At 42.9% G+C, this 27,680-nt stretch overlaps 2 protein-coding genes across 2 annotated transcripts in view; both read left to right on the top strand.

Annotated features, from left to right (window-relative positions):
- fras1 (Fraser extracellular matrix complex subunit 1) overlaps positions 1-22,674 on the top strand; it is a 399,990-nt gene extending 377,316 nt beyond the window's left edge. Inside the window, exons 51-73 of the mRNA XM_050050884.1 lie at positions 1,261-1,411; positions 4,834-4,993; positions 5,367-5,535; positions 5,889-6,135; positions 7,334-7,678; positions 8,417-8,577; positions 9,726-9,873; positions 9,993-10,198; positions 10,307-10,463; positions 12,017-12,217; positions 12,343-12,530; positions 13,100-13,375; positions 13,507-13,739; positions 13,837-13,997; positions 14,146-14,360; positions 14,562-14,712; positions 15,023-15,130; positions 15,626-15,785; positions 16,833-16,949; positions 17,056-17,222; positions 17,559-17,764; positions 19,366-19,512; positions 20,600-22,674. Of these exons, the coding sequence (XP_049906841.1) occupies positions 1,261-1,411; positions 4,834-4,993; positions 5,367-5,535; positions 5,889-6,135; positions 7,334-7,678; positions 8,417-8,577; positions 9,726-9,873; positions 9,993-10,198; positions 10,307-10,463; positions 12,017-12,217; positions 12,343-12,530; positions 13,100-13,375; positions 13,507-13,739; positions 13,837-13,997; positions 14,146-14,360; positions 14,562-14,712; positions 15,023-15,130; positions 15,626-15,785; positions 16,833-16,949; positions 17,056-17,222; positions 17,559-17,764; positions 19,366-19,512; positions 20,600-21,181 (4,656 nt within the window). The 3' untranslated portion in view covers positions 21,182-22,674. The remainder of the gene's footprint in view (positions 1-1,260; positions 1,412-4,833; positions 4,994-5,366; positions 5,536-5,888; positions 6,136-7,333; positions 7,679-8,416; positions 8,578-9,725; positions 9,874-9,992; positions 10,199-10,306; positions 10,464-12,016; positions 12,218-12,342; positions 12,531-13,099; positions 13,376-13,506; positions 13,740-13,836; positions 13,998-14,145; positions 14,361-14,561; positions 14,713-15,022; positions 15,131-15,625; positions 15,786-16,832; positions 16,950-17,055; positions 17,223-17,558; positions 17,765-19,365; positions 19,513-20,599) is intronic.
- Positions 22,675-24,502: 1,828 nt separating this feature from the next.
- The window catches only part of LOC126394905 (annexin A3-like), a 4,989-nt gene continuing 1,811 nt past the window's right edge, over positions 24,503-27,680 (top strand). Inside the window, exon 1 of the mRNA XM_050052049.1 lies at positions 24,503-24,574. The gene's annotated coding sequence lies outside the window, so the exon portion shown is untranslated. The remainder of the gene's footprint in view (positions 24,575-27,680) is intronic.

The raw sequence follows: 27,680 nt of genomic DNA, 5'->3' as shown, positions 1-27,680 counted from the left end.
CCTCCTGCTTATCAGTTTCCAATATGCACATGAAAGATATGAATGAGCAGGAGGTCGTTGCAGAGTGGTCTGCAGTTTTTAAAAATAACTTGACTCTGCAAACACAGCTGTGTGTCGTCTTCAACCAATAGTATCACAGTAATGTATTGACCGTGTCTTTTGGGACTGACAGAAGTGCCAAGAGAGCTCACAATGTGTAATTTACTTGCTCCCCCTGCTGGTTCAAACACCTCAACACAACGCAACCACCAGTTTCTTTAGCACACACTGTAAAAATGTCACTTAGTTCATCCATCCTGAGTCTGTGCTGTGTTTGCACTGCAGGTAATTAAGTCTTGGATGTTTTATCACAGAGGGAAATTAGCATACAATGTTAAACTCTTGCATCTGCCTCTAACAGCTGGAGATAACAAACAGCTCCTCAGTGAAAAAGTATTTTTCAGTGGAAACTGTTCAGCTGCAGCCTGAGATGAATATCTCTCTGTGAGACACTGCAGTCTGCATCTGTGCTTCTCATTTATAATCTTGACCGCCCCGTTTTTGCCTGGAGTGGTTTTAGAAAACTTAACACAGTGTTAGATCCCTATCTGTGCTACACAACATACAGGAATAAACAGGGTTCCAAATGCTGGGAAAATATGCAAGTGGCTCCAAGATTAGCTTCACGCACCAGCCAAAAAGCCAGCGGTAATCTGCTGGATGGCTGGTAGATTTTGGAATCCAGCAGCCACAGTGGCAGGTGCACAAAAGTTAATGTCCAACCCTGGGAATAAATGGTTTCAGCATAATTATAGAATACTTATTTTTAGTTTTGAAAAACGATGTCAACAAAATGAACCAAGGAGGGACAAAAGATAAATACTAAATTTAAATTATTCCAAGCTACATTTCAAGCAGGACAAGCAGCAGCAGTACTCTACTAAGGTTAAATAAAGGGCTCCAGGTGGGTGCAGCTTTGGCAAACTCAACCTCCAGGACACTCACACCAGGCTAACAGCAAAAGATCAGTACCTCATCTCAACTACACATTTGAGTCCTGATGAAAACAGGATCATAATCCACATTACTCATATGAAACCACAGAAGCATTCTTTGCCTAAATTTATCCAGATCATTATCCAGAGAGAGGAAGAACAGCAGCCAGAAACACAATCATCATCAACAGTAATTCATGAAGCTGCTGCTGCTAACTCATTTGCTTTCAGACTGCAGATGATGTCTGTGGTGTAATTTCAGTCACTTCTGTTTAACATCCATCAGGCCACTAACCTGATCTCCAAGAAGGAGCTGCTGACGATGGATCCAGACACGGACGACGGACAGCTGGTTTATGAAATCACCACGGAGCCAAAGCACGGCTTCCTGGAGAGCAAGCTGAAACCTGGCAGCCCCATCACCACCTTCACACAAGGTACGCAGCACCCAGCTCTTTGTTTCTGACAGCAGATACATATTAATATTATGCACAGAGAAATATGTAGCTCCGTATATGTTCACTTTTTGACAAAGGAGCTGTGTGCAACTACATTTATGTGAGAAAAGTGATTATTAGTGATGTCATTATCAGTGTCACAGTTTCTGTTACATGTTGTATTAACAGACTGGCTGGGTGCTTCATTTTGCCGTCACTCTTTGGCAGTTGTTTCTCGTACTTTTGGCTTGTGAAGTCAAGCCATCTGCATATTATCCTTCATCACAGATTCTGGTAGCTTTCCTTCTAATGGTGCGTGTCCAGGGGACATTTTTGGATACTAGGGGTCACGCTGTTTCCATGGGCGTACCACTTACACTTGTGGGCTGTTTGCTCCCATATTTCAGACCTGATCAACATGGCGGCTCATTTGGAAACTTTCTTTTATATTACGAAAATTGCTCACCGAAACGTGTTTCTGAACACATTTGAGGCAACAAATAAACCAGGCAGGTGCTGAATCTGTCTTCATTTTAGATCGGCAGTGGTTAGTTTAAAAGCTTTTCTGGAGGTTCCAGAGGCACCGAGTTGTGCTGGACATCCCTGATTTTCATAAAGTAGCCTAGACCTCCACTTGACGACAGCCAAAGTGACTCCTTGTCTCCCAAAACGCAACGTGGCACTACCAGAATGCATTACACGGCTGCTTAGATAGGCAATGAGTAAGAAGCGTGGACACGAACCATAACATTATTTCTCTTGAGAGATTTTGAAGGTCTGCAGAGGGAAAAGTATAAAGTATTTTAAAAGAAAAACACAATAAATTAAAAAACTGTGAAGTAAAGTAAAAGTCAGGAAGAAGTTATCATTGTAAGAGGTTATTTTGCCCTATTTGGACAGGATTAGACGTGGGGTAAAGTCATTATTACCAGGGATTTTAGTCCCACCTGAATGCGCCATGTCTGTAATCATTACGGATAATGTCAGTAAAAATTATGGCGACTTTTACCTTCTGTGAAACAGTCCGGAGAAAATACCTCAGGTAGTATTAATCCCGTGCGAAGGTGATCCTCTGTAAAAATGTATGTAAATATTTCGTCACGTCCTGTTTACAACTAGTTTTTCGCATTTTTCCGATGATGGAGGCGCTTGAAGAAGCATTGGGTGTTGTCGGCAGTCGTGATAGTGGACATTCTTCTAATGATCACATAGCCCTACGTGGGAGACCAGTCAAAAGGTTGAGAAGAAAGCACTTTTCAGAGCCACGAGACTTCTGGTTGTGTAATGTAGGCCTAATATAAATCCATATTGCTAATCGTTGTGTACACACAATCCTGATCATGGGCAATGTTTCATATTGGGATAATCATTAATTATTATCCTTCAGCTGATGCTTACAGGAAGCAACGTAGCACGCACATGCCGACAGGGAGGTAGCGCCAGGGCGCAAACCGCGTTACCACTCCCATCTCTGGTAGAATTATGGAGATTTCTTGTCCCGTGCGAATCGGACATTTATATTACAGACATCCTGTGGTAAACTGACATTAGTCCACATCCTAATCCGTCCGAATTGTACTTTATTCACTCATTTTTTCACCCCTTATCCAAGTTGGTGTTGAATCACATCCTTTTTCCTGAGNGACAGGGAGGTAGCGCCAGGGCGCAAACCGCGTTACCACTCCCATCTCTGGTAGAATTATGGAGATTTCTTGTCCCGTGCGAATCGGACATTTATATTACAGACATCCTGTAGTAAACTGACATTAGTCCACATCCTAATCTGTCCGAATTGTACTTTATTCACTCATTTTTTCACCCCTTATCCAAGTTGGTGTTAAATCACATCCTTTTTCCTGAGCTGTAACACCTGATACCAAATTAAAAGTAGATGAGGGCTAAACAGTCACTTAACGCAGTGAAGAGTTTATCTGGGAGTCCTACATTGTACATGTCCTCACAGTGAGAGGGAGGAGGGTTTAGAGGTCAAGAGCGAAAGGACAAGACAGAAACTTGACCCCCACATTCCTACTTGTCCACTCCCTGTCTCTTCTTCACTTAAAGTTTTGTTCAAAGGCACCTCAGCAGCCGTGGGAGTGTTTTTTTCTCTCTCCCAGTTTCACCTTGCCCACGTTTTTCCCAGCCAATTAGCAGTTTGAATCAGCAGTGTTCTCATCACGAGCCTGCTTATCTTCACCTCTAGGCTGCAGCCAGGGATCAATGTCAACGTGCTTTTTGTGAAATGTTGATCCTCTAGGCTGCAGTGCAGCTCGCAAACAGTCACTTTGATGTGTTGCATTCTCCATTTGGAGCTTGTAAACATCATTTCCTTCACGATAACAAATATTCAATAAGTGAAATAAATCCTTACCCTGAGAGAGAGGAAATATGAATAAAGTGAGATTTACTCGTACAGACTGTCAACATTTACTCTCATATTCTGCCATGTTCTTATTCTGCGCTCAGTCTGAGAATGTTTTGAGACGTTCTTGTTAGAGTGTATATTTTTTAGCCAGTGTGGTCCCATTTAGTGCTGTTTCCTCTTCAGCAATGTGAGTGTTTACTCTGATCTTCCTGAAGGTCATTTGAACCTCTTTCGAGCACGGGGACTCTCATCACCCGTTTTTTTTTTTTTTAGCTTTCAGCCCTCAATTACAAATTGATTCCTTTCCTCCGACCTCCTCTGGAAGGTATAAATGAGCAGAAATTGAGAGCCAATGATGGCTTTCATTTTCATTTTCAGGTCTTTTTTCCATTTCTCTCACGTAATGGAAAAAGGCCAGAGGCTGCGAATGATATGGAATCATAATGTCATAGGAAATAGATCCTTTACAAAGATTTTTATTATCAGGATCCAAACCCTGCAGAGACAGACTCTGTTTGGTCATCCTCACAGGTCAGGTCTGAGTCACATGCTGAGTAACGATCAGTGCCAACTGTTTGATAGGACCTTTTTTAAAACGTGGCTCAAACGTGCTGCATTGTTTAAAACATTATTTTGATATCGGAAATATAGCTTATCTCGTTCTGCAATGACCTGATAATCAACAATAGGGTGTTGGTAGTAGTTCAGTAGCTCAGCCCATAGGGACTGGGCTTAGGAACCGGATGCTTGCCGGTTTAAGTTCCCATCCAGACCAAGCATGGATTGCGGAATGGTGGCTAGAGAGGCACCAGTTCGCCTCCCGGGCGCTGCCGAGGCGCCCTTGAGCGAGGCACTGAAGTGCCTCATCATGGGCAGCCCCCTCACTCTGACATCTCTCCATTTAATGCATGTATAGGTCCTGTTTGTGCATGTGTGTATTTCAGGCCTGTGTGTATATGACAACAGAGTGACGAAAATTGAGTGAAACTGAGCTTCCCCTCTGGGATTAATAAAGTATATCTTCTTCTTCTTCTTCTTCTTCTTCTTCTTCCTGTAGGTGATATCAACCTGGGTCTGATCCGCTACGTGCTGCATCAGGAGAATGTTCAGGAAACCATGGACAACTTCAAGTTCCTGGTCAAAGACAGCAAACCAAATGTGGTCAGCGACAACGTCTTCCACATCCAGTGGTCACTCATCAGCTTTGAGCACAAAAGGTCCGTACCTAAACCGTCACCAAACTCATTGCTTTGTTTTCCAAAAGTCTTAAGTGCTATATCATAGGCAACTGGACTTGCTTGACTTTCTTGAAGACATTTCACTTCTCATCCAAGAGGCTTCTTCAGTTCTAAGAGATTGGTGTGTGGGTGTGAACCACATGTGACTCTGTAACGACTCTGTAAGGGTTCACACACACACGGTTTAAAGCCGACTCTCCAGTCCAGTTGCCTACGATATAGCACTTAAGATTACCATGACCTGGATGAATGAGACTCCAACATTTTCCAAAAGTCACACCAGTACAAAACTGGCCAGCATCCTTGCTTTTGTTTTTTTAATAACGTGTCACTTCCTGTGATGCTTCCACAGCTACAATGTGAGTGAGAAGGCTGGCACGGTGGCAGTGACGGTGAAGCGGACAGGTAACCTCAACCAGTACGCCATCGTGCTCTGCCGCACTGAACAGGGCAGTGCCAGCCCCACCAGCAGCGCAGGATCCCGTCCAGGCCAGCAGGACTATGTGGAATATGCTGGACAGGTAACCAGTGTCATAATGTTGTCATTTTATTTTCATTTATGTTCAGGAAATTTAAAAAAAAAAAAAGCCTTTTCCTTCTTCTGCCTCTGGCTTTGACATGATGTTTTTGAGCTTTTCTTGGTTTAAATTCACTAACTGTCAGAAAAATAAGTTAAGTATCAGTGATTTGGTAATTACATTTTTAAAGACTATTTTCCAGACTTCAAGGCGAATGGAATTTTCCGGGTCCAATCATTTGTCTTGAGAACAAACTCTCCAAGAATAATAAGCAGAGTTTTTAAAGTTGGTGTCTAATATTATTACTAGTCATATGCCGAAATGAGTGACACCACAACTGTCCCGTTAATTCACAGGTACAGTTTGATGAGCGCGAGGACACCAAGGTGTGCACCATAGTCATTAACGATGACAAGGTGTTTGAGGGAACAGAAAGTTTCCATGTGGAGCTGAGCATGCCTGTGTATGCGCTGCTGGGTGGAAACACGCGCGCCATCGTCAACATCAACGACACCGAGGACGAACCGACTCTGCAGTTTGATAAGAAGACATACCACGTCAACGAGAGCTCCGGCTTCATCCACGCACCCATCGAGCGAAAAGGTGAACACTGTACAAACAGCTATTAACTATTAACCATTTCATTTCCACCTTTTATTTACACAAAATGGACTTCCCATTCTGTTTTTTCCTCACTTATTTGACATATTTTATATATTCCATGTATTCTATGCTTGTTGCAAGACATATTTTAAGGCCATTATATTCTCACACTAAGTGTTAATAGGTTAAAGGTTCTGTATATGACATTGCAAGCATTAATATAACAGCATATGACTGTGCTATGTTTAGATATAGTGGCCCTTTACAAATACGGTCAAAATTAACGCATGGTAGGCTTCATGCGTGTCTGTATATGTGTCTAGCCTTTAGCTAGATAAGCTGTAATGGCATCCTGAGCAAAGAACGAAGTCACACTTCCTGTGTGTGTTGAAATCTACCGTGTTCTTTAGAGAAGTAGACGATCCGGCATACAAGCCCCTATATGTGTCTCCCACTGGCTAACCAATTTGTTGTTTCTTTGCACTGAGCTCATATGGTAGTTAGCACTGATATCGGGGAGGTAGCGTCACAGAAAAGCAGCACCAACCCTCCAGTTCCCCCAGGTTAATACCGTTAGCTCTGTCAGCACTGTTGCCGCTGTTAGTGCTGTTTACACTGCTAGCACCATTAGCTTCTAGTTGCTGGCTCAGCCACCTCCACGAGTGTCGTAAAGAGGTCCATGACAGAAAACTGCAGCAAGTTAAACAGCAACATAATGAATGTGCAACCAGCAGAGTGTGAGGCGGGTCGACTTTCAGTGTCAGATGCTAAATGGTAATACAGTTGATTCTGCTGTTAAAGACTCCACTTTTTATCATATAAACTGATTAGTCAATAAACAGAAAATTAATTGACAAGGTTGTTCTAGTTTTAAAACCACTTATCAACCAAAAAGATTTTATCTGGTTCCAGCTTGTTTTCGGGGGTGTTACCTGGAAAATGTCAAGTAAGCGTGTTAAAGATAAGGCAAAAAAAAAATATATAACCAAACTTTTCTGGTGCCACTTAAATCCAAGCAAACATGTCTACAGTTTTGCAGAGTGCAGTGAATAAAACCCCTCAGTCAAACTCAATAAGCTACCTTCATCTTTCAGTATAAGCATGGAACATATTTCAAAGCAATTCAAAGTGCAGAAGAGAAATAGTCGTCAACATATGACCAGCTGTGACCCTCCTCTCTTGCCCTATTTCCACTCAGGTGACACCTCCAGCACTGTGTCTGCTCTCTGCTACACCATCGCCAAGACGGCTCAGGGCAGCAGCCTCCACGCTCTGGAGTCGGGCTCTGACTACAAGAGCCGCGGCATGACCAACGACAACCGCGTCATCTTCGGCCCCGGGGTCAGCATGTCCACGTGTGACGTCAAGCTCATCGACGACAGCGAGTACGAGCTGTCTGAGGAGTTCGAGCTGGTGCTGTCAGACGCCTCGGACAACGCCCGCATGGGGGACGTGATGACGGCCAAGGTCGTCATCGATGGACCGAACGATGCATCGACTGTTACTCTCGGAAATGCCACCTTTACTTTCAGTGAAGATGCTGGTATGAGCTGCTTCTGTTCACAGAGTGGTTGCATGAGTCTCTTTTCTTTCTGCATTTTCACAGAATTACTTCTGACGTTTTTTTTCTATCCTCAAGAGGAATTATTTTTTCAGATGTCACAGCATGACTGTATTTTCTAAGAGAAATGTGAACATGTAATGATCTCCCTGGGGAAATTAGGGAAGTCCAAAGAAGAGTAAGTCTACAAATTGTCTTTGGAAAGGAAAGTTTCTTAATGGCTCCATCCAAGATCCAAGGGTTTAGCATTAATTTCGTCTTCCCCGACCCTCTTACTACACATGAAACAGAATGTCAACACACTCCCTGAACACTTACTCATCTCATTTGTAGAAACAAGATTATCTTCTTTTTTCTTCCCCAAGTTGGTCTGTAAATTGCAGCGTGTGGTATTTTAGTCTATTAATTTATTTTGGAGCAGAGAACATGTTCTGAAGCAGGAAACACAGGACTGAGTTACCTCTTTTATTAATTAGCACAGCAGGCTACTGCTTTTACACTAGGTCAGTGTTGCCACACACACTTTTTGCAATCATTTTAACTTGAAGATTTATATTAATGTCTTCAATTAAAGAAGACTTCTCAAACCAGGGCTGTTGATGGTCACTTAATGTTTTAGACTGGGTGCTCCTTTGTTATCATCTGTAGTTTGAAGATGCAGACTCGTGATCATTTCCATTTTATTTACACCTGTGTTACGTTCTCATCTCCACACTCCAGGCACAATTGAAATCCCGGTGTTGCGCCACGGCAGTGACTTGTCCTCTTTGACCTCTGTGTGGTGCGCCACCCGACCTTCAGACCCCCCCTCTGCCAGCCCGGGGGTGGACTACATCCCCAGCTCCAAGAAGGTGGAGTTCAAACCTGGAAGAACTGAGGAGGTAAGGACAGAGACTTCTCACCTACAGCAAAGATACCTGAAAGTTTGCACCAACTTGAACTGCTACAAGCCAAAGACTTTACATTCATGTTTTTGCCTTTTATCTGTGTCTTTTAATATCTCCTCTTTTAATTTTTTTACTCCTTCCCACACTTTTATTTCTCACACCTATGTCTTTTCTAAACCTCATTATGTAAAGCACCTTGAGCTGCCTCTGTGTATGAAATGTGCTTCATAAATAAACTTGACTGACCTCAAAGTGCTAAATTAAAGGCAGCTGGATTTGAATGGGTATAAAGAAGCATCTTCACTAATAGTCTTAAAGATAAACATCTTTACATGGATAAATGTTCAGCTCAAGAAGAACATCTCCTAGAAGCCTCCATTCTAGGAGGCTTTAACCCTTATGACACATTTTATGATATGCACTCATCATTGGTGGAGCTACCAGGGTGGAGAAAGTAACATTTTGAAGACAAGGTGTCTTTCCTGTGTATCTTTAGCCCTTTTACACAGAGATCACACGATAGGGCCGCTACGAAAAACCTTCAGCTGCCTTTGCCCAAACAACGCAGGCATCATGCTGCCTCAGTGTGTGTGATTTTTAGACAGCATGCCAGCGCCCCGGGAGAAAAAGAGCCATGACAGGCGTGACGTTTAACACAACAGCATCGGCCTATAGTATGACATATAACGTACATGTTGGAAGCGCTTTTTAAATAATATCAACGCCATAACATGACAATAACAATCACTCACTGTCCCTGTTATATGGTGGCTGATTTTGTCCTCTGCTTGGAGGGTAAGAAGCTCCTGGATCTCATGTTTTCCCAATTTTTGGACATTGTTAGTTGCTGCTCTTCTTCTTTGAGTTAGCCGCTAACTGCTGCTAGCTGCTTTTTAAATCTCCCGGCAGTGGATCGCACACATGGTCCCATCCTGCCAGCTGTCCCTTTCACACAGACATCGATTGGGCAACCCTGTACCTCCGTTTTGCGATTGTACCTTTTATACAGAACGGCAAGGCAGAATAATGGTGCAACATACCCGCCTTGAACAGGCTGTGTAAAAGGGGCTGTTAAACCAACAGATCTGGCCCAGGACACCTGCAGAAACCTTGCTAACACTCTGGCCTCCTGTTTTTTACAGACCTGCAGTTTGACCATCATGGACGACATCCAGAATCCATCCATCGAAGGATCTGAGTCATTTGTGGTGTTCCTCAGTTCTCCTCAGGGTGCTGTCCTCCAGGAGCCCTATGAAGCTAACGTCGTCATCACTGACACCTTCCAGGACAGTACGTACACACAGCAATGTCACTTAAAATCAAATATGCATTTCATTTTTTTATTTAAGGCCTCTCACATACCTCGCAGACATCATCAGCTTTCTCACTGCTATCAACACTTCTCTTAGTTCCCAGCATGCAGTTTGAGAAGAGCGCCTACACTGTGAAGGAGAAAGACAGCGTTCTTCACATCCCCATCATCCGTACGGGTGACCTGTCCTTCAAGTCATCGGTGCGGTGTTTCACTCGCACCATGTCAGCCATGGTGATGGATGACTTTGAGGAGAGGAGGAACGCTGACGAGTCTCGAATCACTTTCCTCAAAGGAGAGAAGGTAGAGTTTAGTCCAATGTGTTTATCTAAAGTAGATTAAGTGTGATTTTATCTTTTTTTGTCAGTGAATCTGCCCATTAATATATTTTTTTGTGTTTTTGTTTTCCAGGTAAAAAACTGCACCGTTCACATCAATGATGACTCTGTTTTTGAGCCTGAGGAGGAGTTCCAGGTGCATCTTGGGACACCGCTGGGTGACCACTGGAGTGGTGCCATGGTGGGCGCCAGCGACATTGTCACCATCACCATCACCAATGATGAAGATGGTAAGCAGACGCCTCATACAGAAGATAGTTTACTGGTTTATAGATGTAGTCTCACTCATCACTGATTGTTAAACTTCTGTGGCACCTCAGTTTTTGTTCCAGAGAGAACATTTAATTTGTCCTCTTCCACCAGCCAGCTCATGAAAGTCATACATCGTGGTTTGAGTGTATTTATCAAGAAGTCAGAGTGTTGTTTGCATGTTCTTCAACTTTTGAAATGATATCAGATTTCCACAGTTTGTGTTCAGCTCACATATTAGTTCTGCTGCGATCAATACATCTTTCTACAAATGTATCAAGCAGATATCGTTCTTGCAGGCTCCCCCCAACCACATTTATTTAAAAATACTATAAACTCAACTTTGAAATTTAGTTTGACATGTTATTTGTAATGTTTTTTTCCATTTAAAATAATATATATTTTTTAATCCTTGTACATGTACACATTTATCTTTCACATTTGTTAGGTAGCAAACTTCCCCATGTTAACCCATCAGTTTGACACATATTCAACATCTCTGTATACCTCCTAGGGTTTCCTACATACAGCATCTTGTATACTGTAGGTACACCAAGCTGAAACAAATTCAGTTTAATCCAGTAGCCAGCCTCCCTAAAAGGCTATTCCCATTGATAGAGATGGAGTGGAGATATTAGAAACAACACTCAGCATAACACGATACAATTCAGCAACACAGCAAACTACGGCCTCCAAAAATGATCATACAGCTCCGTCCTTACAACAGTTTCAACAAAAACTAAACCTTCATGAAGAATGATTTATTGCAGGACATTTGTCTGGACTGCAGTAGTTATATCTAGGTGTATCTAATAAAATGGCAATTGAGGGGCAAATTCATAAAAGGATCGTGCAGCCTACACAGAGAAAAAACCTGCACACATAAGACAAAAAGAAAGAATTGTCAAAGCACTTGCAAAGAATGAAATGAACCTCTAACTGCAGTGCCAGGCAAATAGTGTCTCGGTGCTCCTGTGCTATTTGCACGTATTTAAATATGATAATATGCATACATTTGGAGCAAAGGTGGCGCCTCTCTACGAAAATGAGTCTCATTGCAAGAACAGTCCAATTCACAGATGAGCGCTAATAGCCACACACTTAGCATGTTCAGAGAGGTGGTAACTGAATCGCACTGACAGACTGGGATATGAAATTAATACACATTTAAAATCCTTCTCTGAAGTTTGGAGGAATGCCTCTGGATCTGAAGCCCACGCTCTGAAAGTTTCTGTCGTTGTTCTGCCATTTATATTTTGCCAATAATAATTCCAATTACCAACAAAAGAGCACATTGCACTCATCTGCAAAACTTCATGGGCATGTTTGTGCTGTAATATGCAATATGCAATATCATTTGTGAATTGGACCTTGAGATGAGGCTAATAGCAGTTGCAAGTGATGCACATTTCAGTGGCCAAAATCCATTCTTTGTGAATTTGCCAGTGAGTGTATTGTTTAACATGCATATCACACAGTCAGTGATATACAAGTAACCGCCACTGTGACCTTTCATCCTCCTCTGCTGCTGCAGCTCCCACCATCGAGTTTGAGCAGGCGTCCTATCAGGTCAGAGAGCCTCCTGGTCCCGATGGCATCGAGGTGCTCAACATCAAGGTGATCCGTCGAGGGGATCTGGACCGAACCTCCAAGATCCGCTGCAGCACCCGGGATGGATCGGCCCAGTCTGGAGTCGACTACAACCCCAAGAGCCGAGTGCTTAAATTCACCCCTGGTCAGTGCTGAAAATTCATATCTGACTAATACAAACAAAGTTAAAACTTTCAAAAGAGATTCTCTTTTTTAAATATTTTAAATCTCAGGTCAGACTTGAACTCCTCTCTTTGCCTCCCTCTGTAGGGTTGGACCACATCCTGTTCAAGGTGGAGATTCTATCCAATGAGGACAGGGAGTGGCACGAGTCCTTCTCATTGGTCCTCGGCCCTGATGACCCTGTGGAGGCGGTACTCGGGGAGATCACCATGGCAACGGTGACCATTCTGGACCAGGAGGCCTCAGGCAGCCTCATCCTCCCCGCCACGCCTATTGTAAGAAATGCTAAACATGTTATAGTGCCATAACTAATTCATCCGGTCTGCATTATCTGATGATAACAAACAAACACAGAGCAGCGTTAAGACGTGCAGCAGGAGCAGTGGGACAAACTGGTACAGGATGTGTTTGAAGCAGCTCTGTTAAGGACTCTGGTGACTTGCTTACTGGTTTGTTTTCGACAGAGAAAGTTGGCTTGTATCTGAGTGTTCAGCATGTTTGTAGCACTTAGAGAGATTGACGCCAGAAACCAGAAACATCTCCACTCCTGGGAAAAGCTCTGCTCTCCTCTCCTACATATTCAGCAGCTCCAGCAGGAAACATGGGCAGCATTTTCCTTCAGGCGTTCGTTCACAGCATTTTACACTTCTTATGCAATTAATCAAAACCACTTCCATTGTGTACAGCTATGTTCACGTGGCATATTATTATGGGATGCATGATTTTACCCCAAATGCCTTTTAGTACCTCAGCAGGGGTCCCATCTCGTGCAGTGTTTGTGTGTCTGTATCATGTTGAAATAAAGAAATCAACTTCATCAGTTCCCATCCTGCTTCCTCCTCAGGTGGTCTCTCTCGCCGACTACGATCACGTCCAGGAGGTGACCAAAGAAGGCAGCAAGAAGACGCCCTCTCCAGGTTACCCTCTGGTGTGCGTCACCCCCTGTGACCCTCACTACCCCAAGTATTCGGTGATGAAGGAGCGCTGCGAGGAGGCCAGCATCAACCAGACACAAGTTCACTTCTCCTGGGAGGTGGCGGCACCCACTGACACCAGCGGCGCCCGGTCCCCCTTCGAGACAGTCACAGACACAACCCCGTACACCAGCGTCAACCATATGGTACGATCTGAAATGGAATAGTTTAGTGTTAGAGATGGTGTTATAACTTTTATCTAGTGACACACATTAAACCTCCTTAAAATTTCAATGCAATGTCTCTCATGTCTCGTCCCCTCTGCTGTCTCTCTCAGGTCCTGGACAGTATTTATTTCAGCCGCCGCTTCCACGTTCGCTGCGTTGCTCAGGCCAGAGATAAGGCGGGTCACCTTGGAACACCGCTGAGGAGCAACATCGTCACCATCGGCACAGACAGCTCCATCTGCCACACGCCTGTTACCACGGGAACCGCCAGGGGCTTCCAGGCTCAGTCCTTCATCGCCACGCTCAAGTACCTGGATGTCAAGCACAAGGAGCACCCCAACCGGTGAGTAGGAACAGGTGGATGGTCACTTTTTGGATAAAAGTCTCAACTAAAACTTAATGAATTGTTTGTTAATGTCTCTTTATCTGTCCCTGTGTAGTATCCATATCTCAGTGCAGATCCCCCATCAGGACGGCATGCTGCCACTGGTGTCCACCATGCCGCTGCACAACCTGCACTTCCTGCTGTCAGAGTCCATCTACAGGCAGCAGCACGTCTGCTCCAACCTTGTTACCCTCAAAGACCTGCAGGGTGTCTCCGGTCAGTCACACAGACACACACACAGACCTTTGTGCACTGTATTAGGATGGTGCTTAAACTTTTACCAGATCTTTGTTTAGATAAGAAAGTATAATTGTCCGTGATCATGACACAAAGATTCTTTAGTAATACAAACATTCTCCCACAGAGACAGGATTCCTGGACGACATTTCTTATGACAGCATCTCTCTGGGACCTGGTTACGACCGCCCCTACCAGTTCAACCCCAACGTCCGGGAGGCCAAGAGCATCCAGCTGTACAAGCACCTCAATCTCAAGAGCTGCATCTGGACCTTTGACGCCTACTATGACATGACGGAGCTCATTGACGTCTGCGGGGGCTCTGTTACAGCTGATTTCCAGGTAAACAGTTCAGTAACGGGCCAGTTCTTTGTGTGAGGACCAGATACAAATTGTTTGTGTCACTGCAAATTAAAAAATGTCTAAAATGGTTCATTAGAGCTTCTAAACTTTGTTACAGACACTTTGACCAAGTAGCTTTCCAGCCTGATCTGTCACCCGCAGGTGGAGAACCAACATTAAAGCCTGCTGTTGTTCTTCCAGGTTCGGGACTCGGCTCAGTCCTTCCTGACAGTGCAGGTTCCTCTCTACGTGTCCTACATCTATGTGACGGCACCGAGAGGCTGGGCCTCTCTGGAGCATCACACAGAGATGGAGTTCTCCTTCTTCTACGACACCGTGCTGTGGAGGACAGGTCAGGATCAAACACAGCAAAGAACTGAAATATAAACTGGAAAATAAGTCTCCCGCTATGGTTTTGCTCCTTCGGGTAGTGTCTCTTCTTACATTGGATATAAGACAGTAGATACAAAATGAAAATATACAACTTTTCATAGTCGGCATGTTTTCTTTTTCAAATGAGGTGCATCAGTCATTATTTGAAATTATTAGTATCCAATTTCGTTGTTTAATTTATTTGATCAGTGTTGCAATTCTGCATTAATCTTAATTTGACCTCTGACCTCTGACCTCTGACGTTATTGGCTGGTGTTTTCTGCGTACAGGTATCCAGACCGACAGCGTCCTCTCAGCCAGACTGCAGATCATCAGGATCTACATCAGAGAGGACGGGCGACTGGTGATTGAGTTCAAAACCCACGCCAAATTCAGAGGTCAGTTCACAATACCCACCATATTTTTCATTTCAGATGTGAAGGGCTGTCCACACCAAGAACAATAACTTTAACGAAGTGAGCATCCACACTGCTTAACAATGGCATTCTGTAAAGAGAAGTGACAGGCACGGGCTGCACGCTCCAGCTGTGTCGGCCTGTAAATTCAGACAGTCATCAAATCGCTCTTAAAGTGATCCCAAGGATATCATTCATCACTGTCATTGCCGTTATATAGTTGTGGTGTGGACTCCACCATCCACTTTAATTCTGTTATTTGTTATATGTTTGTTTTATGTCTACCAACGTGCTGTTTGTGCTGCTGTCTGTCTTGGCTGTATTTTTTGTCTCTTGTCTTATTAATACCACAAATATACTTCATTGTCCTTGTTCTGGACTAATAGATGAAGAGCAGTTTCAGCCAGTCATCCTCCACTTCAGAGCATAACATCTCATATCTCTGTCTAATTTCTCTTCCATTATTTCTTCCTCCAGGTCAGTTTGTCCTCGAACACCACACTCTGCCGGGCCACAAGTCCCACCTGATGGCTCCCGACCACCTCGGAGGCATTGAGTTCGACATTCAGCTGCTGTGGAGCGCTCAGACCTTTGACTCCCCGTACCAGCTGTGGAGAGCCACCAGCTCTTACAGCAGGTCAGTCAGTTCATACACAGCCACAATCAGAGAGAGTGAAAGAGGATGCACTGATATTTTACAGTTCAGCTGGAGGGGGATAATGATAGTGGAAGTTTTACTGCAAAGTTGCTCCAGGATTTTGCAAAACTTTCAGACTGTCACCACCACACAGATATTAGTTGAATCTACTTAAAGTTTTTCAAAAATGCAGTGTCATCCAGCCAAGGGTCACAGTAGCCAGAAACAATTCACACTACATGAGAAGACGGAGAAGTAGAAGAAGTTTGAGGCTGATTTCATGTCTGCTGCAGAGAGTCTCAGAGGGCTCCTTACGGAACAACAGAAATTGGTTCTGTGGAAATACTGAGATGATATTTCAACTTCTGAAAGACCCAGAAGGTTTTGATCTGTTTAGATCAATCCTTAAGGCTCAGACACACCAAACTAACTTCAGAGAACTAGTGGCGACAAAGGCCCACTGCTGCACACAAGCAGACAGCGGTAGTTTGTTATCGTCATTCAAAAGGGGAAACAAGGAGACTGCCTTGACGCTAGTTAGTCGGTTAGCACATTAACAACACAATTCAGTGCTGACGGAACAAAGCATATTTACCGTGTGCTGGTAAACAGTAACACAAACAAAACGTTTCTGCTAAAGAGCTCGATGGGTAAAGAAAAATAGTCTTACCTTATGTAACAAGTTTGTTTTGGTCCCACTCCCTCTTGACTTTAGCTCTTTGTTTACTTTCCTCATTTCCGTTTCTCTTCTGGTGCACTGAGCTGAACTGCTAATCAGAGTGATTTAATTCACCAATGGGCTAGGCTGTCACTGTTGCCAAGTCAACATGCTGAATCGGCAAAAAAAATAAGCCAACAGGGGCCAACATGGACCAACAAGGCAGGACTCACCGCAGCAACTAGGGCGACAGACACTGACCGATGGCCCAACATTGATCAATGGCCGATTCTTGGCTTGGTGTCTCAGGGTCTTTATTTCCTTCATTGGACCTCACAGTGCCTGGTAGTAATCTTTTGTGTTGTCTTTCTGTGTGTATTCCTCAACAGGAAGGACTATTCTGGAGAGTACACCGTCTTCTTGGTCCCCTGCACCGTCCAGCCCACTCAGCCCTGGATCGACCCTGGGGACAAACCTCTGTCCTGCACGGCTCACGCTCCAGAGAAGTACGTCCCTGCTGGAATCCTGTGTTTAAAAGTGACATATTCTCTTCTACCAATAAAAGCACAGCAGGTCACTTGAATCCTGAACTGTGTTGTTGTTCTCTGACAGGTTTCTGGTGCCGATCGCCTTCCAGCAGACCAACCGGCCCGTTCCTGTGGTTTACTCCCTCAACACGGAGTTCCAGCTGTGTAACAACGAGAAGGTGTTCATGATGGACCCTGCCACCGCTGACGTCTCTATGGCTGAGATGGACTACAAGGGAGCGTTCTCCATGGGTATGACAGAGGGGTTAGAGTATAACCTTCTAAAAACAGCCTTTATAAATGTAATTAAAGAGCATTAAGCTCTGTCTGACTATTTTTAATTTTTCTGACTAGAGATGGCAGACATGGTGAATTATTTGATGAAAGATTTGCAGTGAGAAGTGGATGTGAAGAAGTTAATGTTATGACTAACTAAGAGGCTCTAACCAATACACCAAGATGATGTTGTAATACTCACTTAATTCAAGTCACAGATGAAGACGCTTTGAGGTTTAATGCAGCCCAAACACACATTTTCATGCACATGTACTAATAAAAGAAAACCTGTGCCTCTGCTGCCCCCTGCAGGTCAAACTCTGTACGGCAGGGTGCTGTGGAACCCTGAGCAGAACTTGAACGCAGCCTACAAACTACAGCTGGAGAAGGTGTACCTCTGCACCGGTAGGGACGGATACGTTCCCTTCTTTGACCCCACGGGGACACTGTACAACGAGGGGCCGCAGTACGGCTGCATCCAGCCCAACAAGAACCTCAAACACCGCTTCTTACTGCTGGTACAAATATTTATGGTTTCTTGTGTTTACTCTGGTGTGCGGTGCATGTTTAGAGAGTGTCATTCAAAATGCATGATATGTCTGCCTGCCTGGGGGTAAATATCATTACCAAGATCATTATTAAATATTAAATAGCAACATATTGAGGATTCAGAGTGTGTTATCACTTGGCCTGAGAACTCCAGTGTTCAGATAATAAACAGGTTTTACATAACAACCAGAGAAGGTCTGGATAAACAAATAAAGGCCAGGAACAAAGGAGAATAAAACACAATTACTTGCATAATGGTTTTCATGATAAAATTAACTTAATGTACATTTCCAAAGCATTAATCCATCAGTATAACTTTTAGAGTCTGACTTTCTAATCAGTTCAGTTCTTTCTTGTCCTTTTCTATGCGTATATCTACTTTTACTGAAAACTGACACTTCCTGCTGTCATTTCACAATAAAATTGGAGGCATTTGTTTGCTTGAGGCATTTTAATGTGAAACATTTACAGTAAATGTCAAGTTATTACAAGAAAACAGCAAAAACACTGAAATAACACGATTACTGGGAGAAATTTTAAAAATAGACAGACAAAAATATGATTAAATATACTAATATATACTACGAAATAGGGAAATTAGAAACAAATGACTTGTCTCATATAAAAGCCGGTGTGTTTTCTTAGTTGAATGACAGGCTCTGTCCACAGTTGGAGAGTCCACGGCCCTCCCTGGCCTTCAGGGAAATTGTTGCTCAGGAAAAAACACCAGGCTGCAGCTGGAACGAAAATGCAACCACGACGTTTTCATAAAATGGATGCTGAACACTCAGACTTTAAAGAGAGAAGCTTCAGATTCTGGCCATGAGGGATGACTTTTTATCTGCATATTATGCTTTTTTAAATTTCTTTCTTTCAAAGAGAACCAAACATTTGATTCAGCTTGAAGCAATCGGTTTACAGTGAATGTCCAAGTGTACCAAGAGAGTTTGTGTCTGTCTCTAAACAGTTGCTGATTATTTCTGTTCAAAGGTCTTATATCTGTTAAGATTATAATCAGACATTATTATTATATTATTATTATTATTATTATAAGACATTTTTGTTGAAAACCATCAACTTAATTTACATTTTGTAGAACTATTACCCTCAAGATAAAAAAGAGCATTTCAGATTCTCCTCTGATTTATTAGCTTCAGGTGACCTAAGATAACCTCACTCTTCCTGTAATGTCATGCCTGTACACAGCAGGTGAACATCCCCCCATACAGACAAACACACACACACAAAGAGCTTCCTTTTTTTACCTGCCGCACCAGTCTGACCAGATTTTTATGAAGATATTCAAAGCCTGTGGGTTATTTAAATCACTGAAGTCCTTCACCATGTAAATTGTGTTTCTGTTGCCTGGTTGTTGTCATGATGTGCAGCATGATGTGCACTGTAATACTTTTCCAGTTTCACTACATAGAGCCACTGGTTGAATTTCAAAGTGGTGTGTCACTTCCAACAGATTAAATAGAATAACCCTGACTTGCAATGAAAAGAAAACTTTGTAACATAGCAACTTAAGTTTGATTTTGATTATCTTCTCTTCGTGTTTGCTCTGCAGGATCGTAAACAGCCCGACGTTTGTGACAACTTTTTCCACGACGTTCCCTTCGAGGCTCACTTTGCCTCAGACATCCCCGAGCTGCAGTCCATGACCGCCATGCCGGGCGTCGACGGCTTTACAATGAAGGTCGACGCTCTCTACAAGGTGTGTGGAACCAGCCTGCACTGCAGCTGTGTCATGTGTTACAGTGCTGTGTTGAAATGTGTGGAGATATTCTGTATTCTTCAACAGGCCAGTGATTTAATGGACGTAGCTTTAAACATTTTCTTCCTGAATTTAATTTCACAGAATGTTACATACCATTTCAGTTTCACAAAGTAGAAATTTTCCGTTCTTGTTTGGTTAATTTCTATTCCTTACTCGCGGCAAGAGAATTTTCGACAATCAGAGGCATCATTGGAAATGTTACCTAGTTTCAGGTTTGTCATGGGTGGCAGCCAGACCAGAACAATATAGGTCTGATTGAGTTTAAACTTCGGCAAAGTATATATGAATCAGTTTCAACCATATTATTTTCTTAAGAGAGACAGAAAAGACATTTCATTTAGTATGGGGACATGTGGCCGAGGCCACCATACAAACTCACACGCTGATGGAACATTCATTGGGAGCAACTTTGGGTTCAGTATCTTGCTCCAGGATACTTCATCGTGCAGATTGGAGGAGCTGGGGATCAAACCACTGACGTTCCATTTAGTGGATGACTCACTCGACCTCCTGAGCCACAACCACAGCTACCAGCCCTGTAAATTAGGGGCCGTGCACATGCCTCGTCTTTAACCACCCAGAAAACGAGAGGTCGGGCTCTAGGCTCTAGTCTTATGCCCCTTTTTTACGCCAGCTTTCAAGAGCACAGCAGCAGGTTGCGTCTTAGGTTGCTAAGCAACCTTAACAAGCACCGTATAGCCGATTTTCCTGAAATCATTTAACAGGTCATTGAATGTGAAATTACAGTGTATACTGTGATTTTCTGAATGTTCTTAAGAGAAAATGAATGTGAAAACAATCCATCAAGATCAGCTTAAGCTTTATCCCGGGGGAAATTGCTGTGCAGCAGTTGCAGAGTAGTAAGGGGGCCCCTAATATGTAGAGTGCAAATTGAACTAAGTATCAACAATGAAGGTCATTGTGAGGTGCAAAACCAAATGTACACAATGCCAGAAATGTAAACAGGTTATTAGAGGGTTCTCTCAGTAGCTAACGCCCTCCTTCTCTCTCTGTTGATCGACAGGTGGAGGCGGGGCACCAATGGTACTTGCAGGTGATTTATGTGATCAGCCCAGAGTCACGCTCCAGCCCCAGGATCCAGCGCTCGGTCACCTATCAGCTGAGCCGTCCTAAACGTGACCTGGTGGATCGCAGCGGGCGTCTGACGCTGGATGAGTCCCTGATCTACGACAACGAGGGTGACCAGGTGAAGAACGGCACCAACATGAAGTCGCTCCGCCTGGAGGCCGGGCCCTCCGCCTCCTTCAACGCTCACGTGGGCAGCTCAGTGGGCGGGGGCGTGGCCGCCGTCACCCTGCTGGTCCTGGTCCTACTGGCCGCCTGCTTCCTCTTCCGCCGCTGCCGACGGTCGGCCAAGAAGAAGAGCAAGAAGGCTCAGAAATCGTATGAAGAGTATCCGCTCAACACCAAGGTGGAGGTGTGCATGGACAAATGTGTGGAGAAGAACTTCAGCACCAAACACTGCACCGTGAGAAACATCAACATCCTCAACCGCAACCAGGAGCCCAACAGCAAGGCCAAGGTCAAACAGGTCAACCTGGAGGTCAAACTCCACAACAACCTCAACGACGGCACTGAGGTCTGAAACACTGACGAGGAAGAGGAGAGGAGAGGAAGAGGAGGAAGTGAAATTTTAAAAGAAAAGGTATTTTCTAAAAGAGAGTTTGTACTTAAGGAACGAGATGTTTGTTAATGTATTTTTGTACCACTTTGAAAAAGGGAAGAGTGTGACGTGCAGACAGCTACGCAGCGTTTTAATCATTTTGCAACTGGGCTACCTCAGGAATCCACAAACCACTCAGCTGCATCAAACAGCCAAAACACCTGCAGCCGATCATCCAAACCGTCATTAATCTCATCACTGTTTTACTTGACATTTACGTCCTCTTTAGCACCAAAATGGTGACCGGTAGCTCAGACACTGGTGATTGTTTCTACGAAAACACTTCTCTGCTGTATCGAGTCATTTCACTGCTACTAAATGTCACTACTGTGGAGTGGCGGTCGGTGTACAAGTCCTCCTGTATCTGCATTTATCCTTCAGTTATCAGATATATTAACTCTAAAAGCTCTGATTTAACAGAACAAAACTTTTCCCGTGGAGCGACTTCTACATCGGCTGCTTCTGGCTGCTGTGAAAGTATTAAGCACAAAGAGTGTGCTGCTAGCGCCTGAGGCCGAATGAGTGCAGAGTGTAAATAATAACAAAAATGAATGATACCTGTTCAAGTGCAATTATGCCATAACTTTTGTTAACCCTTCCCTCATGAGCAGGAACTTTGTTTGCATTTTTTTTTAAAAACCGTGTGTATCAAGCCTTACTTAGAGACATTTGTACTGTCAAGTTGAACAGACAGATAATTCTTCTTGTTTCAACACAGATTCTTATTTTTGTTGTCTGTACTGTACTCTGATAGCTGCCAATATTAAGTGCCATGCAGTATTTTCTCATGAATTTCAAAACAAATCATCCAAAGTGTTTTTTCTTTTCCAAGAGTGAGAAAGTGGAGCTTTCCATGTGATTGTAACAAATCAGACGCCGCCGTTTTGGATAACAGAGGTTTCGATCCCGTCCACATGACTGAGTGCTTTAGCCTTACTACTGTCCTAATGGAAATAATCACTTTTTAAAAATGATGTATTTTATAAGAGATGTGTGTCTACCTGCCTTCGTTCCGCCCAAAGACACAAAATCCCTCCTTTATTTTTTAAATGTTTTTTTTTTCTCTCATCTATGTATTATCATGTATTATCTTTATGTTACGCTCAGCTACTGATGTACCCATGATGTTAAAGGAAATGTTTGTAAGTGTATGACACTGGTTGGAGAGCACTGCAAAAAGAAAAAACTCATGTCTTCTCATGTGAGATGTCGACATGTTGTCTTTCTCTCCATTCGTCTCTCCCTGATCCCGCCTCCTGTCTTCTTTCAACTGTGTGCCTATCGAAACAACACGGGAACAGGAAATTATGGGAAATAACAATATATTTTTGGTGCTATCATTCTGTGGAAAATAACTACGATGCTATCAACATGATGCCTGTATTTGGTGCCTTTTTTAGTAATAAAAAAATGTTGAAACTTACGATTGTTTACTCATTCATTCATTTTCTGTAACTGCTTATCCTGTTAGGCATCACGGGGGGGCTGGAGCCTATCCCAGCTGACTTTGGACAGGTCACCAGACTATCACAGGGCTGACACATAGAGACAGACAACCATTCACACTCACATTCACACCTACGGACAATTTAGAGTCACCAGTTAACCTGCATGTCTTTGGACTGTGGGAGGAAGCTGGAGCACCTGGAGGAAACCCACACTGACACGGGGAGAACATGCAAACTCCACACAGAAGGGCTCCCCAGCCTGGGGTCGAATCAGGAAGCCTCTTGCTGTGAGGCGACAATGCTAACCACTGCACCACCATGCCGCCTTCACTTATGGTTGTCTTATATTTAATGTCTATTCATGATTGTTGATTCTTCTCACTTAATTTTGGGGGGAAATAGAAATAGAAAATAAAATCTGACATCTGCGAAAAAGTTTTTTGCTTTAATTTATTATGAAGTAAATGTTGATTGCACAGTTTAATGACAACAGAATAATGACACCGCCCATGTTCAGGTTCCCTGCAAGCCTTGTTTCAATATGCAGCTCTGTCTGCCACTGGGTACGATCCCTGGCAAAATTAAGGCTTGGTGTATGGCACAAAAGAAGTGCGTCAACCATTGCGCAACCTACACAAGGAGAGGATAGCACTTTTGTTTCCCCAGTAGCCATCAGTTACCTGAGTATCACAGTGGAACAACCACAGTAACTGTAGGAAACAAAATGCAGTGTTTCCTGTGTTGTTGGTCGTTGCTCAGCTCAGAGGAAAACTGAAAGTGATCCAGTTGTTTTTGCCACAGTGGCGGCAACAATTGTACAACTTGGACATGCTAGGGGAGGAAAACGTCACAATTTCTTTGTTTTGTGCATGGTTTGATACGAATATTTCAAAGGTCCAGTGTGTAAGGTTTAGGGGGATTTAGTGGCAGCTAGCGGTGAGGATTGCAGATTGCAACCAGCTGAAACTTCCTTCAGTGTTCATTGTTCAGGAGGTTTTTACTGGGAGCTGAATTATCCACAGAGGTCTCTTCCTCTTCAAAACCAACAGACTGGGTTATTAAAACTTCAAATCAAGCAGTTTTTATGTAAAAAAACAACAACAAAAAAACAACTTTCAAACAACTTTCTCATTGGAGATGGGCTGCTAACTGTGGTGGCCAACATGAAAATGTTTGTGGCCCTCTCCAGAGCCAGTGTTTGGTTTGTCTGTTCAGGGCTACTGTACAAACATGGCGATCTCCGTAGACAAGGACCTGCTCCCTGTGTAGATATAAACTTCTCATTCTAAGGTAACGAAAATGCAGCAATTCTTATTTTCAGGTGATTATACACCTTTAAATCCTAGACTGGACTTTTAAAATAGACATTTCCATTTCTTTGTTTTCTGAAAGAATTTGCTGAAACATTTTAATATTTTGTTTATGTAATGTAAATGTCAAATGTGAGTATTTATGGCTTTTGCTGAGGCAAATCAAAAAAATGAGATGTGATGTTTAGGGACAGAGAAAGTTGGAATTCGGGACCGTTTTTTCAGAAAGTGACAGACAATTTTAGTCTTGACAGGGTGGGAAACACGCTGATAAAGCTGTATTCACACTTTAAAACTGTCTATAAACTGTCACCTCTCATACCATCACTAATAACCGATACAGTCTACAGAAGACTGGAACAGTTAAGAAGTCGGAAACAAAAAGTTCACAGACATTTATATATGATATAAATAGATATTTGAAAAATGCCCCAGTCATCCCTGAAGGCGGCACCTGCCTGCGCAGAGTGGGCGTGGTCAGATGACTCCTCAGGTGGATCAGTTTCCACAGATAGAAGGTGTGGTGGGACGCTTTTCCGGTTCGGGCACAAATCCAGGTGAGTGTGTCTTTGGTTTCTCTGACTCTCTGTAACTTTTATTTTATTCCACAGCGCTCAGTTTGTGTCTGAGTGTCACTGAAGTGACGGAATATTAAAGGTTTAGAGTGGGAGTTTGTGCGCAGATGATAAATCATCTCATAAACTCATCATCAGCTTCCTGAATGAAAACGGACATCACTGTATTTCACACAGGGAAGTGTGTCAGCGGATCTATGCTGCTGGCTTACTACATGACAGCAGGTGTTTTATGTTTAATGACATTTATTTCCTGGTTTTTACAAAACAGAGTCATGTGGGCAATGTGAGTGCTTTCTGTTATATCCACTGAATATCAAGTTTACAGTTTGAGATCATACTCAGGTCGATTGAAAGCATAGTTTGCACAGTGCTGTCAGACTGCAGCTGGTGACATTAGTGAGGCTGAAGGGTTCATTCACTTCACATTCACCAGAGCAGCTGATCCTACATGTACACGCAAACAAGGAAGTTTGAACCTGTGGTTAGTTACACGGACATCAAGCTAAACCTTGAGTTATAATACAACTACAGGTGGACAAGAAATCATACGTCACATCCTGTAAAGAAAATAAGGAGGAAAGAATTTACCCAAGGCCACACCTACAGTAACTTACTGCTGGACAGTGATGAGATTTATTTTTCTTTACATTGAAGACATTAAACTCAAACTCATCCAGTTGTTGTCATTTTCCCTTACTCTTCATCTTGAACTGACATCATTGTGTTAACTTGGAAAGAGTACTTACACATGTGTGTCTCACACACATATTTATTGTGTATTTCCATTGCAGGTTTGGTTTTGAATTTTATATAACGTGGTGTTAAAAAGTCTTAAAGCTTTATCTGTAGACACCCTGCCTGAAGCAGCAGTTACACAAGTGTACTTTGGAAATGTTGCAAAGAAGTGGGAGTAAATTTGGGGGATCTGGGGGCAAAATAATAACTCAACAGTTCTGTCTTTATTCTCAAAATTTAGATTTCCCCCTGAGATAAATCAGCAGTCTAATGACTAGCAAGTTAATAGAAGTCAAATAATTATTTTATCATGGTACTTTCTATTGATTTTCACAGAAACAATAAAGATTCCTACAGCATGTTATCAAGATTAGACAAACTGTAACATAACAAGACACCTGTGAACTCACTTATTAACTTAAATAAATGTGCTGTGTCTCATTTACCCTTTGAAACCTGAGCAAACTGACTTGATTTCTTTTAAAAACGTGAAGATGGCAAGAAGCAACGAAAGTAACGTGACCCAAGAAATTATCAAGAAATTAATAAAAAGAGAAAATTAAAAACAACAAAATCAGTCCAAAAAAAAAAGACAGAGATTAAAACAAACAAGAGTGCTTAAAAATTATAATAATTCTGTAACATGATTTTAAAATGTAATAATAATATTAATCATAAATACAGTTTTTCCCTAGCTTTTTTCTTTTATCTCTATTTTTTAAAGATAATTTTCTAAATCCATATTTTTTTTGCAATTTGTGGAACATGTCTTGCCAGTTTGCTCACTGCCTTTTTTCCAGTGCTTTTGAAAAAAAAAATCGCACCAATTTGCTCAGGGTTCAAAGGTTTAAATATTTGCAGAAGGCGTCTGAAAGCAGCACAAGAAAAGTGACGTCGCCCCAGGTTTCAAAGGGTTAAAGGAACAGTAGACAAGGGGAAGGTGGTGTAGTGGAGTTTTATCATTTTTTCCACTCTGCTATTTAACAGATTACACACACACACACACACACCTGACATATAAATGCTTACTAACTGCACATGCATTAACGAGGAGATGTCAGAGCGAGGGGGCTGCACATGGACAGGCACTCTGAGTAGCTGGGGATGAAGTGGCACCTCTCCAGCTATCAGTCCACACACAGTCCACACTCTGTGTTTTGGTCCATACAGGGACTTGAACTGGTGACCCTCTGGTTCCCAATCCAAGTTCCCTACAGACTGAGCACCTGCTGCTCCACCTCTTTTTGTGGCTGTTAACAGTATTGAATTCAGCTGCCCGTATCATCACCAGACCCTCCTCCATAGATCACATCACTCCTGTTCTCCAGCAGCTTCACTGGCTTCCTGTTAATTATCACATCAACCTCAAGATTCTGCTTCTCGCCTTTAAGGCCCTTCATAGCAACGCCCCTTCCTACCTGCCTGAACTCCTTCATATCTACACACCCTCTCGTACTCTTCTGCAATCCAGCTCACATAACCATCTGCCTGCTTGACACCCATGGGTTCTAGATCCTTCAGACCTTCTGTTTCCGTCTCTGGCACTCTCTCCCCCACGACATTCGCAAAATTGACTCCTTTCCCATTTTCAAATCCGTCTGAAAACACCTTTTCAAGCTGGCAACCTGTGGTCCTGGAGCCACGTGCATCTCTTTAGCCCCTCTCTGGTGGCTCCCTTCGGCTTTGACCAAAAAAAGAGAATCATATGGAAATTAATAATGGTTATGTTTTCAACGTATTCATTTTCATTAATCAGTCCTGTAGGTCTAAAGTGATTCTGACATTCTCTAGTTGTAAAAATGTGTAGCCTATACACCAACTTTTACATTTCTGCAGCTAAAATATGCATCAGTCATCTTCAGCTCTACATTTTGCCAAATCTCAGTAGCAATGGCTGCAGTAGTCTCAAGTCTCCCTAGCTCAGCTAGCTCTGGATTCCAAATCCAAACAAGGAAAAGTTTTGAAAGAAAACAGAGTTGAATTGTGCGTGAAGAGATTCATTAGCTTTTCTCACCAGCTCTGCAAAGTTAAAGTTCTTAAACTAGTCCATACCCATTGAGTGCACAGTTGCCCACGTACAGTTTCATGTGGTGTGTGTTTGGGATACAGGTCATAGGATATTGCAGATTAAATAGTCAACTGAACTCATTAAGAAGAGCAATGTATTCAGACAGAGTGTTTGAAAAACGTGGGACAGACAGAATGACTGACTGACAGTTTCCATGATTATGTACAGCATACCATACCATGACTTAGTCATACCAAAAATTAGAAAACAACAACATTGGTCCACAGGGGGAGCCACAGCGATCGGTCGCATTTTAGCCATTTTGAAGCATTTTTCTGTTGT

The sequence above is a fragment of the Epinephelus moara genome, chromosome 8, assembly GCF_006386435.1.
Source record: "Epinephelus moara isolate mb chromosome 8, YSFRI_EMoa_1.0, whole genome shotgun sequence".
NCBI classification, from domain to species: Eukaryota; Metazoa; Chordata; class Actinopteri; order Perciformes; family Serranidae; genus Epinephelus; species Epinephelus moara.
The sequence above is the reverse complement of the archived record's forward strand: the minus strand, read 5'-3'. Positions and strand labels throughout refer to the sequence as shown.